The sequence below is a fragment of the Galeopterus variegatus genome, unplaced genomic scaffold (genome assembly GCF_000696425.1).
Source record: "Galeopterus variegatus unplaced genomic scaffold, G_variegatus-3.0.2 Scaffold2450, whole genome shotgun sequence".
Lineage (NCBI taxonomy): Eukaryota > Metazoa > Chordata > Mammalia > Dermoptera > Cynocephalidae > Galeopterus > Galeopterus variegatus.
This window is the reverse complement of record NW_007728561.1, coordinates 435336-449991: the sequence shown is the minus strand read 5'-3', so window position 1 is coordinate 449991 and position 14656 is coordinate 435336. Positions and strand designations below refer to the sequence as shown.

General features: G+C 34.9%; 1 protein-coding gene and 1 pseudogene across 4 annotated transcripts in view; one reads left to right on the top strand and one right to left on the bottom strand.

Annotated features, from left to right (window-relative positions):
* LOC103597875 (SWI/SNF-related matrix-associated actin-dependent regulator of chromatin subfamily A containing DEAD/H box 1) overlaps positions 1 to 14656 on the bottom strand; it is a 57280-nt gene that overhangs the window by 22878 nt on the left and 19746 nt on the right. For all 4 annotated transcript variants that reach the window (XR_551148.1, XR_551149.1, XM_008581743.1 and 1 more), the window contains exons 4-8: positions 10192 to 10363; positions 8582 to 8648; positions 5089 to 5189; positions 1467 to 1568; positions 422 to 503 (exon numbers count right to left, since the gene is read on the bottom strand). Coding sequence is in view for 2 of the 4 variants with exons in the window: in XM_008581743.1 (XP_008579965.1) it covers positions 422 to 503; positions 1467 to 1568; positions 5089 to 5189; positions 8582 to 8648; positions 10192 to 10363 (524 nt within the window). In the remaining 2 variants the exon portion in view is untranslated. The remainder of the gene's footprint in view (positions 1 to 421; positions 504 to 1466; positions 1569 to 5088; positions 5190 to 8581; positions 8649 to 10191; positions 10364 to 14656) is intronic.
* LOC103597874 lies at positions 6829 to 7209 on the top strand (annotated as a pseudogene).

The following is a 14656-nucleotide window of genomic DNA, read 5'->3' as shown; positions in this document are numbered from 1 at the left end:
CCTATGATACCCATAAGTTTTTAATACTAGTACTCATGGAAGTACAGGCTAAGATGTCTGCATTACAGTGATTGTAAGATATCACAAGTCACGAGATCCATCCTGACTGAGAGCTGTTAAAATGTAAAAAATGTTTCTTTAATACTCAATAAAACATGGCAGTTTAAAAGTAGCCTTAACTATCAAGAGAAACTGGCCAAATAGAACAAGATATTTATTGTTTTGTTTGACAGTATCATAAAGAACAGGTCAAAACATTTAGAAACTAGTCATTTAAAAAAATTTTTACACCATTACTTCCAACACCTTTTGCAATCCCATTCTTTGATTAATAACTAATAGGTTTACTATTTTCTTATATACTAAAATACAGGATGTAATGTGAAGTGTGTATTTTCTAAGACACAGAATAGATAATTACCTTGGTCTTCTGCAAACACTTTTAGAGACTCTAAAGCTTCTGTATACATCCATTCATGTTCCTTGAGTACTTCCCTTAGTTCCTGGAAATAAGTCATTGATCGTTTTGTTAAAAATCTCAAATTAGCAATTTTTCCATAACTTATTTTTAAAAGATCATAAAATGTATCACCTAAAAACATAGAGAACATATCTGATTATTTGACATTTGTTTTTATGCTGCTTTGCAAAAGCTTTCTATGTAATTTTGTCTGCAAATATACAATAGTGTTTGAAAGGAAGTAAGCTTGACTTTTTTTGCATTTTTAATTCCCTATGAAGTGCTCTGAATAGTAGAGGATCAAGAAAAGTTTGCTCATTTAAAAATAAAACTTCAACATGCAACTAAGCTTTTTACAAGCTACAAACTTCAAACTAGGTACTTTCAACATTCATAAAGAACCAGTGTAATACAAGATTTTGCATTAAGCTCATCAGAATTCATATACTCAAATAAATCAGAGCAAGTATAAATGTATTCCAAATGTTCAATCAACATGTTCTTCTACATATGATCACGGTAAAACAGGGGCACTTTGAGCACTGGCATGCTTGGCCTGGGTCTTTAATGACCATGAAAGTATTCTTACTATCTGGGAAATACAACAAAGATTATGAAATGTTAAGACACTTTTGCAATATTACACTTTAATTTTTTAAGAGAAATTTCAAGGATGAGAACATGAAAAAAACTAAGCAGTTACCTGACAGGGTGCAGGGTTACAAATGGCTTTTTAAATGATTTACATTTTATACATGAGTTCACAACTTTTATTATGATTATGTTTGTTATGACTATGGTTATTATGTGGATACTATTAAATAGTAAACATGGTAAATAAACAATGTAAAGAATTAACAAACAATACTTTGTAACACTAATTAAAGAACACAATTAGAAAAATGCAAAACTCATCCTAAGCTTTTACATGGTTGAAATCAAACACTATTTTTGTAATACAAACATTTAGTGCACACTGATTATATTTCTATACATGACTACTCACCTGTTTATCAAAATTGGGAAATTCTTTTTGCAATTTCAGTACAATACTTTCCTGCTTTTCCCAGTTACTGCTAGATTCTGCAGACTCATTTGATTCCTCTTCCTGATGACAAGGGGGGGAAAAAAGACAATGTAAGAGATTATCAACAGCAATGGTACTAAGGCAATTACAGCTATATTTGACTTGATTTGAAAATTATCACATTCAATCAGAAGAACCCAAAATATTTCACGTTCATGTGAACACTGACAAATTTATGTTTTTAAGGATAAAAAATACTACTAACATAAGATCACTCCAAGACCTTGACTGCATATCCAATAACTCAAACTTTATTCACAGTGCTCAATGTGAGATAAATCTGATAAAAAAAAACTAGAATGTTCCTCAGATTAACTTATATAATTCATATATACTGAAGTCTTTTCCAAGTTAATGGCAAATAAAAAAAAAAAAGATACAAATATCACATCTGTGGTCATAATTTTATACCCATCTATAAATTTCAAATTCTATGTGAGAAAGGCTGTTCCTGATTTATTTTACTCTTTGGTCTTGAATCCTAATGTTCAACAATCTTTCCTTTTCTTCTGTTTCTTTACACCTTATTCTTATTGATTTCAAAGCACCTGAAGCTGATCCAGCCATATACTTTTATTTTTGTGGCATTATCTCTAATGGTCCACAACATGAATTACTTTATGCCAGTTGCTCAGCATCTACCACATGTTCTCATTTTCAAACATTTTTTTTGTTTCAAGATTTTCCTTAATACTTAAAACATTCCTTTTGCATGCACTACACAGCAGTTTTCAACCAGAATGCTTAAACAGGTTTGGGAAATTAAATGAGTGCTTTTGTCAAAAAGAATGTTCACAAATATTAAAGAATAGTAAAACACAACCTTGTAGGATAAGACATGGTAAAATGAGACAGCCAGTAGATGTATGACATTTGTGTGTTTTATGTATTCCTATGTGGCTTGGTTCAATTGGGTGCAGTTTTCTGTGTTCACCTAGTATTTCTTATGGACAAAACTGTACATAAACAAACGCAACTTTTGGGTTACACTCAAAGTGTTCACTAATATATCAACAGCACTGGAACAAATTCACATTTTTAAAACAGAACCGACTGATCTATTTTTGCGAAACAGTTACTGGCTTGATAGGTCTTGATAGAAGCAGAATGGTTGAACATGGGACGTCAAATGACTATGAGACTTGAGCTGTTAGGTGATCTGGGTATCTGATTCACCAAACCTAAAACTGAACACTGGCAGCAGCAACCCATCATCAAGTAGAAATGGTTATTTTAGACTGGTCTCAAGCAGGTTGAAGAGATACAAATAAATTGCATGTGCCTCACACTCCCATGGCACCTACTTCTGCTTCACTGCTGCCCCTTCTTTGACCAGTATCTATGGCACTATGGGAACTTCTTTATGACCAGCTAAAGAGGGAGGAAAATCTTAAATTTAGTTTATAAAGGATCTGCATAATCGTTAGAACCAGCCAAAAGTGAACAAATGCTATAATATAATCCCATTTAGGAGAGTAGCCCTGTGAACAACTTTGGGCAGTATATCTTGTCCATTTTGTGTAGAAAGAGATGGCCAGAGGTACAGTGGCTAAGGAGAACAAGACTGGAAGATGAGTGACCAGGAAGTCTGGGGAAGTACGTTATCGAACTTCTCAGAACAGAAGTTGTCCTGAGAACAGAATAAAAGAATAATAGTGTTTCACAGGAATATCCAGCAAAGCCTGTGAACTGCAGAGGAAGTTTTTTTTTTTTCCTTTTTGTCTTTTTTACTGACCGGTAATGGGATCGCAACCCTCGGTGTTGCGCCCGCACCGCGCTGAGCGGGAACCGGTCTCCACATGGGATCCGAACCCTCGGCGGGAGCGCCACCGTGCTCCCAAGCGGCGCACTCTCCAGTGCGCCACCAGGCCGGCCCAGCAGAGGAAGTTTTTAAAGATCAGGTGTACAAGACTGTCCATTTAGTGAACACCAATAAGACCACAGCCACTCAGATGCTTGCTCATAGGCCCATATATAAATGGCCATGGCAACAGGGAGTGAGGCTGTGTGTGCAGATCAACAAGAGAAGATTTTCCCACAGCAAGATTAATGTGGCTATTGCTACTGGTGAGTACCCAAAATGCCAGGAACAGAGTACAACGATGAGTCCCAATTATAGCACCTTTCTTTGGGAGATTCAGCCAACAGTTTAGTGGCAGGCTGAATCTCTCCCATAGTCATTATCACATAGATCTGTAACCTAAAATGTGGGCTAAGTCCCTCAGACCTAAAAACCCACTCACAAAATTTTTACTTTCCATCAGTATTAGTTCCTAAGAAAAGAATGCTTCCATGCAAGGACACAATTCTCATTAAATTATGGTAGGGTTTGTCTCCTTGCTATTTGGGGCTTCTTATACCACTGAATCACAGGCAATTATACAGGTTACTGTGCTAATTGGGGTAATTAATTTTGATTACCAAGGACAAATTGTGTTGTTGAGAATTCAAACAGGGAGAACTATTTGGATTCATTGGGATGCCTCTTGGTAGTTCTGTTTGTAGAGCAGAAGTTAACAGAAAACTAGAGTAACCCAATAAAAGCATAAGCACTATTATTTATAGATATACAGTGCTATGGATTGAATATGTCTTCTCTAAAATTCAACTGTTGGGGCCGGCCTGTGGCTCACTCGGGAGAGTGCGGTGCTGATAACACCAAGGCCCTGGGTTCGGATCCCATATAGGGTTGGCCGGTTCGCTCATTGGCTGAGCGTGGTGCTGACAACACCAAGCCAAGGGTTAAGATCCCCTTACCGGTCATCTTTAAATAAATAAATAAATAAATAAAATAAAATTCAACTGTTGAAATGTAATCCCTATTGTGGTGGTATTAAGAAGTGGGGCCTTTTAGGAAGTGATTAGGGATTAGGTGCCCTCACAAAAGGGTTTAATGAAGGGAATTCACCCCTTTTGGTCCCTTCTACCATGTGAGGACCCCTCCTGAGAATGCAGCAAAAAGGTGCCACCTTGGAAGCAGAGAGCAGCCCTCACCAGAGAAACTTAACATGCTGGCAGCTGGATCTTGGACTTCCCAACCTCCAGAACTGTCAGAAGGAAATTTCTACTGTTTATAAATACCCACTCTGTGGAATTTTGTTTTGGCAGCACAAACATACTAAGACTTGCAGTTAAACATCAAAGGAGTCTGTAGAAGAGTTATAAATAGTTGCCACTGTAGAGAAGGAAATAATGGTGGTGGTGTTAGCTGTTTTTCACATGTGTTGTAGAACCACATGTATATACAACTTTTATGAAACAGAACTTAAAAGTATTGTATTTTCTCAAAAAGTAACTTTAACACACCACAAGAATATTTTAAAAATTAATTTTATAACTCAGAGATAAGCAATTAATACTGGATAATTTAAAGAGAAAGAAAAAACAGTTCCAAATTATATGCAAACAAGTTCCTGACTTAGTTGTAAAAGAGAAGAAAAATTGATTCACTTAGGTGGATTTTCAGGTCTGCTATCCACACACTCAACATACTCTTTGCTGAAGCAGCCAATTTTGATACTGCAATTCAAATGTAACTTACATGATCCAGTCTTGTCCTTTTTATAGATTGATCATCATTAAATTCATCTTCTTCATATAGCTCTGAAGAAGATGATAATTTTCTTTTCCTGGGACCACCACCTTTTAAAACACAGAAACACACTCAAACTTTTCACAGAAATAGTAAGAATCAATTTAATGCAAAACAAAGACAGAAATGCGTTAAAATGAATACTAGACAGTTCTCTTGCTCTCAGGCCCAATGTTCTTTCTTCTACCTAACTGAATTGAAGGAAAAGTAGACAGATATTCTTAGCAGTCTTTCACAAGTAGAAATCAGTGTAACACTGTATTCTTAAACCATCACACTATTATTTAATGCTAAAAATATACACCTTTGCATTGATGAGTAATTCTACAGAGTAATACTGGGAGGGTGGGGTTCTCCACAGCGGCTGAGCGTTCCACAATGAAAAAAAGTTGAGCTCTATCCAGTTTAAGTTATCTGAATTGCATCACTGACACCAATAATTATTGTCTACTGTGTACATACCAGGCTTTGCACAAAGTCTTTTATAAACTGTTATTTTATTTAGTTTCCACAACAAACCTACAAAGTAGGTAACGTCTTTATTTTACAAATGAGGAACTGAGATATAGATAGCTTAAGTGATTAATGTTTTAAATCTAAAAACAAGAAAGTATAATACAGAGAGTATAACAGAAACAGGAAATCTTATATTCTGTCATGACTGTAGGAAAAACAAACTTTAGCTACATAATCTTAAGAAGCCATGCTATATATATATATACTTTGCATGAATTTATCTATTTCTTAAGTACTTTCTCTTTGAAGAGAGCAGATTCCTTGGACATACTGCTGTGTTAATATGAAAGTACTTGCTAAAGCCTACAAAGGTTTAAGATTTCAGCATTAATTACCTCAGAACCCTAATTATACAGTTAGAAAGAAAATTTATAGAAATACAATACTCTACTAATAAATACATACATGACAGCTTTTAAGTTGTAAGCTTAAAATTTTCATAACATGGCTATTACCAAATAAAATTGAATGTCATTAACATCGTAAAGCACAGTAATCATGTTAGTATAAATACTTAAATGTTTTCTCCTGATTCATTTCATAATGTAAACGTGCACTCTGCATACACCAAATAATTTCCAGTATCCACTTTAAAAAGAGGGAAATACAACCACCTCATCATCACCCATATACTCATAACTCTTGGGGTTAAGCAAACACTGGTAGTAATATTTTAAGCCTGAAACAAAGCATCAAACTAGATAATTTATGCCATGTCACCAAGACACGCTTAATTCTTTTCTAAAAAGAAGAAACTGGAGAGACGACTCCTGACAACATCAATAAATTCATATTTTTACCTTCTAAAGTAGGCTAAAAATTTTGGATATATATTTTTCTACTTTTGAAACTTACTATTCATAAATACTTTCAAAAGGTACTGCATAAAAATACCCTTATTGTCCAATACACAGTGACATTATCTATAAAAGACTTCAATTTGTGTAAAACTAATGTCTAATGTCATGATTCGTGGACCTGTCCAAGATAGCTCACAGGTATTTAAAAAGGCTTTTTCTTGAAAATTGTTCTAAAATGCCAAAAATAGTTTCCTGCCTTAATGACATAGTATACTGAAGGCTCTCTTGGCTTCAAGCCTTCACGATCACAGCACTGGCCACCACACCAAAGAGGAGGAAGAAGAGGCCGGAGCCAAATACTCTTCCTGCCAAGATGTCTATTGGTGTGCCGATTAAAGTCCTGCATGAGGCCTAGGGCCACAATGTGACATGTCAGACAAACACGAGCAAGGTATATAGGGGGAAGCTCATTGAAGTGGAGGGCAACATGAACTACCAGATATCCAACATCACAGTCACGTACAGAGATGGCCGAGTGGCACAGATGGAGCAGGTGTACATCCGAGGCAGCAACATCCGTTTTTTGATTTTGCCTGACATGCTGAAAAATGCGCTGATGTTAAAGAGCATGAAAAATAAAAACCAAGGCTCAGGGGCCAACTGGGGAAAAGCTGCTATTCTAAAGGTTCAAGTGGCTGCAAGAGGAAGAGGACGTGGAATGGGACGTGGAAACATCTTCGAGAAGCGAAGATAACTTTCCCTGTTGAACAGAACTTTGCCCGTTTTTCTTTTAGTTATTTGGGTTTGTGGGGTTGAGTGCTTGTGTATATGTCATCGGTTTTCTTTTGACATCTCTTTCTCATTAGATCAGGAGAGATGTTAAACTAAATAAATCTCTGTTTTTTTTTTTTTTAAAAAAAAGTTATCTTATAAGTTAGACAAAGCTGTCATTTCATACATTACCTCAACGTGAACTGTACTAAAAATAAAGATGTCTGATACGACTGTCCTGTTCATTCCAAGGTGCAGCATGGAAGATTACTCAGAAAACAAAAAAAATCCTGATTTCTTGGTTCCTCGTAATTTGCCATTTAACATTTTTTAAAAAAGAAATACTATGAAAGAAAGTACAGTGCAAGAGGGCTGGCTGGTGAACTCAGCTGGTTGGAGTGTTCATGTTATAACACTATGGTTGAGGGTTTGGATCCCTGTCCTGGCCATATGCCAAAAAAAAAAAAAAAAGAATGAACAAACGAAAAAAAGAAAGAACAAAAGAAAGGAAGAAAGAAAGAAAGATGCAAGAATGAGAAGAATGAGAAGAAAAAACTCAGCTGAGGTTTAAATTTAAATGATTTTTAAGAAGTGCAAACCAGTATTTTTACATTTTGTAACTTACCTATGTGTGTGTTATACACTGGTGTATGTAAACATAGGAAAAAGTTGAGAATAATACAAAGCAAATTTAAGAGTGCTTAGTGGAGTGTGGGTTTATTTTCATTACTTTAAATGCTTTTTTAGTAGAATTACAGGTAATTTTTACTGGATATATTTTTCTGATATGTGCAAGTTAAAAAAAATCAAGACAGCATTTACTAAAAAATTAGAGATGCTTTTATATTGCAAGCTCCTTCAAATGCATTTTTGTATCCCAAGCCCAAAGTATAACATAAATATTTACTAAATAAAGGAATGCTGATTATCAGCTAGGACTTTCCTTAAGACATTATATTCCTACTGACTCAGATTTGTAGACCTATAAAAATAAAACCACAATGCAATCAGAAAGGATACCTAAGAAAGAAAATACACCTTCTAAAACTTCACTGTTATGAGATTTGATCTGCAAAAATCAAGCAAAATTACCAATGAGAAATTGTTCCCTGCCTTTTTTGAAAGAAAAAAAAAAAAAAAAAACCAAAAAATTTGGCTTCCAAATAGCTGTATGACCTCAGGTAAGTTACTTAACCTTCTTAAGCTTGTTTCTCCAACTAAAAAAACTGAAGTTATTAAAACTTCTTAGGTTCTTGTAATAATTCATGAAGGTGCTTTGTAAATTAGAGCAATATTAACAAAAAAGATATTATTATTATATAACTAATTAATCAACATAACTAAGTCAGGCATACCTGCATCACCAAACATCAGCAAGGCAGCAGCAATCGCTCCATCCATAGTACTTGTGGATTCGATCAACTAACAGAATAAGAAAACATTCTTGATTTAAAAATAACGACTTAAGAATAATTTCACAAAGTAATTAAAATATTTAAAATCAAATGTATTAAATACATACAAGGTGGGGGAAAGTGTGTGTCACAGTCGAGTTCATTAAGTCCTATGATAAATGTTCAGAAAATCTGTAAAAAATCTAAACTTATGTAAGGTATATCCTAAAATGTGTTAGATTTACTCATCATCACTAAAGGAAAATTAAAACATAACCATATGTAGAGAAAAAGAGAGAGAGAGAAAGGGAGGGAGATTGACACTCATTTTCATTCCCTTTTTAATTTCCAGAGGAAAAAAAGTAAAATTTTGCTTTTTAAATCTAATACTTCTTAAGAATGGGATAAAGAGCTCTTAATTTTCACTCTATTTCAGTAATTTTAGATTTCAGAAGAAATGAAATATACCCTACTCTTCTTTGCTATAATTGTCTGTATTTCTAATGAGTTACTTTTTTTTTTAATAAGCTATTTTTGTATTAAATCAAATAACCTCAAATCAAACATGAGAGTGCTCTCTTCCATTCTAGTAATTCCTAATCTTGGATCTTCAGATATTCTTTTTTTTTTTTTCCTTTTTTTAAAATCTTTTTTACTGACCGGCAACGGGATCGCAACCCTCGGTGTTGCGCCCGCACCGCGCTCAACCAGTGAGCGGGAACCGGTCTCCACATGGGATCCGAACCCTCGGCGGGAGCGCCGCCGCGCTCCCAGACGGCGCACTCTCCAGTGCGCCACTGGGCCGGCCCATGGATCTTCAGATATTCTATAAGCCCCACTTCATTTTCAAAATAGCCAAGGCAAGGGCTGGCCCGTGGCTCACTTGGGAGTGGGTGGTGCTGATAATACCAAGGCCATGGGTTCAGATCACTATATAGGAATGGCCGGTTAGTTCACTTGGGAGAGCGTGGTGCTCACAACATCAAGTCAAGGGTTAAGATCCCCTTACCGGTCATCTTTTAAAAACAAAGCAAAAAATCCAAAAAACCACCAAAATAGTCAAGCCCAGAACTAAATCTGTATTTCACAACTTGAATTTTTGTATACAGGTTTAAAAACTTTTGTGGAGTAATTTATAAACATCACCTTTAAATCCCTTGAAATACAGATTATTTCAAGAGTGTTCTGCTTTGGAATGAGTGATGTGTTAAATTCCCACAATTTCAGATAATGATTAATGAAACATTCAGAGAACTTGTGCATATCAATTCTATTTTCCCATTGAAATTATAAAATTAGAGAAAAAAATTTCTACAAAAAATCCCTTTTAACTACATTACAAAAAAGGCAAACACGCTGAAGTATTGTTAAATTGAGATTTGTTCCTTTATGCTGAATACTTTAATACTCCATCATGTTTTTTCTATTGGAAGCTAAATATCACATATTATGTGATTCTCTTTATATAAAACGTTCAGAATAACTATCCACCACCGACTACAGCACTGGATATGGGAGAGATATTTATCATCATTACAGCTACAACAACCAATTACTATAAAAGGTATAACCTTAAGTAAATCATTGTCACTTCTTTGTGGAAAAAGTTCTTTCAAGGTCTGTAGTTTAGCATCTTTAAGATCTTCCAATTCCGAAAGGTCTTCCAATTCTGAAATATCATCATTATTTCTATGTGCCATGGTGGGAAGGCCTTGGGACTCTTCGTCTTCAGATGGTTCAGAACTAAAAATATTTTCAGTGGGGAAAAAAAACATTTAAAATGTATTGCTAATGTTATTTCACTATGTTGTTTATACATAATACAGCACATCTGCAGTTCTTTTCAATATTAAATGCAATCTAGGGCTGCCTGATTAGCTCAGTTGGTTAGAGCACACCCTTATTAACACCAAGGTCACAGGTTCAGATCCCTGTACTTGCCAGCCAACAAAAAAAGGAAATAAAGTTAAAATAAACACAATTTATACTTGTCAAAGAGGAAAAAACTTTTTTTCATTTCAAATCTACATTATCAAAGTCAGCATATTTGAAAAAAATCTTAAAATTATTTGAGCTGGGATTGGAAAAACAAAGGGAACTACTTGGCATGTATTTCTGTTAAGACCCATACACATTTACTGCATGCCCACTTTCTCTTTCCTAATCTTTTACCAATGATCTCTGCATATCAGAAGATGCTGTCATGCTGCTCCTGAGAAATTATAAAGCTTACTCTGACACAAAGATAAAAGAATTTTCATGGCTTTCCAAGGTGACCAGAATCTAAGTGTCAAAATTGGAATGATCCCATTCAACACAAGAATCTCTGCCAGGAACAAAACATTTCCTCAAAAAACAGGGAACATTTTTCCATATGAGGGTTTATTCTCCAACAACTAACACTAATCCTTTTGCATTTCACTTTGTATGTTTATCCTATATAACAGGCATTTGTAGTCAAATTTTACTCATTTATCCCCCAAACAAAAAAACCCTCATTTTGAGATTTTAATTTTCTAACACAGCAGGTATTCTAGAGATCACAACTAGAGCAATAACAAATGGGGAAAAGTCATAAAGATCAGAGAAAAACAGCAAGGTGGGAATACAGTTAAGTATATTCCTAATGTCAGCAAACGCAGTTTGTTATGCAGCTAATTCTATTTTTGGACAGCTCTCTTAGACTTATACCCAGAATATACATTTTAGTAACTTCTCTATACCTAATCATGTATGTCCTTTAGGGCACTGCTGATGCCTAAGAATCACTTAACATTTAAAAGCAAATTCCCAAAGACCAGGAATATGTATTTTCACAAGCTTCTAGGTTGACTTCTTGAACTCTGCTCTGAGAAGATGCTCTAAAGTAATAAGATAAATAAATATCTTCCTTTACCACTGTGCCTGTCCTTCAAATATTTGAAGACTATTACACGTGCCTCCATTACATTATTATACCCAGATTTCTCATTCTTCAACTGTGAATTCACATTCTGCCCCACTACTGCTCCCTACCTGACTTCTCCTAGTTCACCAAGAAAATGAAAGCATCCACGTTGGAATCCTTTTACAACTCCTGCCCTGGATAACCAATTTCAAAGATCTATACTTTTATGGATGTCAAAATCTCTACCTAGTGATCAGACTCATGACAATTCATAGTGGGACAAACTCATGTAACTCCTGATGTAGTAAGTATTCATTTCGACCACTAATTTTACCATGCCTTGGATTTAACTTCTAGTTTGCAAGAAATACAAGTAATAAAGCAACAAATTCAATAACACCATAAAGAAACAGAAAAATCTATTTTCTCTAAGCAAAGACTTAATCTCTTCAATAAGTTAAAGTCTTTAAAAAAGAAGAGGGGAGGGGAGGGAAGTGAACTGTCCTAGATTAAGAGTTAAGTCACAACATCCAAATGCAGTATTGTTCCTTATTTGGATCCTGGCTTAAAAAACCAACTATAAAATACAAAAAATCTGAACATAAAGTAGAAGATATTAGAGAATGTTCATTAATAATATTGATTTTTTTTGACAGGAAGGAGGATGTATAACCAAGTATTAAGGGGAGAAATGTTGGAGTATCTGTAATTTTCTTTAAAATACTTCAGCCAAAAATAATAATAGTTGCAACGACGAACAAACAGGGAAAACAATCATTAAATCTAGGTGGTATGTATATGGGTGTTCATTATATACTATTTTATTTTCTAGTATGTTTGAAAATTTTAAAATAAAAGAACAAAACCTGTAAGCACAACAGCGTTGATCACTTGATCTTTTATCCAGTTTCACATAAAGAAGTTCCTTCTTGTTGAAGGCAAAGTCCCCTCTCAGTGCTAGGGGATTCTAATTCTAGTCCTTTCTACTTCCTATAGGACTTTGCTTTAACCGTCTACAACTATGCTTTAACTAATCTCTCCTAAATCTTTTCTTTCTCATAAGCCCTTCCTCCCAAGCATACGATGCATTAAAAACTACATTCATTAATTAATTCAATGTGCCAGAGGTTCCAGGCACTGCAGATACAGTAGTAAAAGTAAATTCTTCTCTACTTCACATATTTTATTAGAATGACTTTCTGTTTGCTCGTTTCCTATGTACTTCTCAACTTACTACTTTTGTATCTTTTGTACTACCACTTTAGTGAAACTGCTCTCCCTAAAGATAATAGTGTCCTCTACACTGCCAAAGATAATAGTGTCCTCTAAACTGCCATGATAAAAACTTTTCATTGTTTATTTAAGTTTTCCTCTGTGATCCCATACACTGTTGACAAATCTATCCTTGGAAATGTGGTCCTGGCCCTACCCCCACCCCATGGGTCTGTGACACTTCTTCTGATTTTCCTTTGACCTCTCAGTCTTTCTTCTTAATCTCTGTAACAGGCTCTTCTTTCTTTGTTCACCGTCTTGAATTGCAGTTCTTTGTTGTCTATAAAACACTTCCTGGGAGATTTTATCAATTGCCAGTTTCCAACTGATATTTATATCAGTGGTTCTCAAAAGGGGGTTGATTTTGTTGCCAGAAGACATTTGGCAATGTGCAGAGAGATTTTTCATTGTCTTGACTAGGGAGTTGCTACTGGCAACTAGTGAGTGGGTAGAGGTCAGAGATGATAAACTAACCATCCTACAATGTACAGGACAGTGCCTCACAACAAAGAATTACCTGGTCCCAAATATCAACAATGTCAAGGTTTAAAAACACCTGAAAACTAAAATGCCATGCATGAGAATTGAGATATACACTGGGGAACATCCACACAATGCAGTTTACCATAAAGTTATAAAAAAGAATAAAGATATCTAAGAACTGATATGATTTCTAGGATATATCTACTGCTAAGTGAATAAAACAATGAACAAATGAAGGCACGCACCTGTAGTCTGCTATCTTTTGTGTAAGAAACAAGAAGAAAAAAAGATACACTAAAAAAACCCAAAGCATGACAAGAAACTAAACAAACTGGTTAGTTCTGAGGTGGAAAAGGCGTGGGGATGGAATGGAGAAAGAATAGGTGAGGGAGTGATACTATTCTGAGTACATCCTTTGTAGAATTTTGATCTTTGGAAACTTGTTAATTTTGAAAGTAAAATAAAGAAGAAAAGGAACAAGGTTAAAAACCCTTAAAAAAATTACAAACAGAAACTGAAGAACCTAACTGTATTTTATATAAATAACACAAAGAAAATTTTAAATAAATAAATAAACTCATAATCAAAGTGCTTTGACTATATAATGTCAATCTAAAGACAAAAAAAAAAAAAAAAAAAAACCCCAAAAAACCCCCCAAAACCAAAAAAACCCTTATAAACAAATCTCAGTGGGCTTAATGGTCAAGTGATATGGGTATAGCAATTCTAAAACTATTTTATGCATACTTGATGACTGAGCAAATCAGTAATTATATTGATACTGGAGGAAGTCAGGGTTCTCACTGTCAGAAGAAAATACAAAATGAAAGGCAAGGACAAGCCCTTCAGTGACAAGTTAGAATTAACAGAATCGGTATAAATAAATTAAAAAAAAGAAAGAAGTTATATACATTTTCCCTTCTCCCTTCCTACCTCTATCTGATGCCTGTGCCCCTTTCCCCCATCTCCTAGCTTGTTCCGCTGAAAAGGCAATGGCATAAAGCAGCAAAGAACACATCTAGTCCCCAGATTCTGAAATACCATTCCCTATTAAAAAGAACCAAAGCTATGAGAAAGGGCTAATTCTAATTTCAAGCCTGGGGTAGGGAAAGTACAAGTCAGGAACATCTTTTGGTAGAAGGGAATGACTCAAAAAATGCTAAACACCTCTCAGACACAACAGACTACGTGAAGGGGCCCTCATCTGCCAAAACTGAGCAATTTATGCATCAAAATTAATAATGATAGCAGTGGATTATAACCCACTGAATAAATATCTATGATTCCATTTTCATATTTACTGTACATAAGTACATAAATAAATGAATAAATGGGGAGAAAAGGGAAAACTTATTTACAGTAGAATACCAAATAATAAAACCATAAGTTCTTAA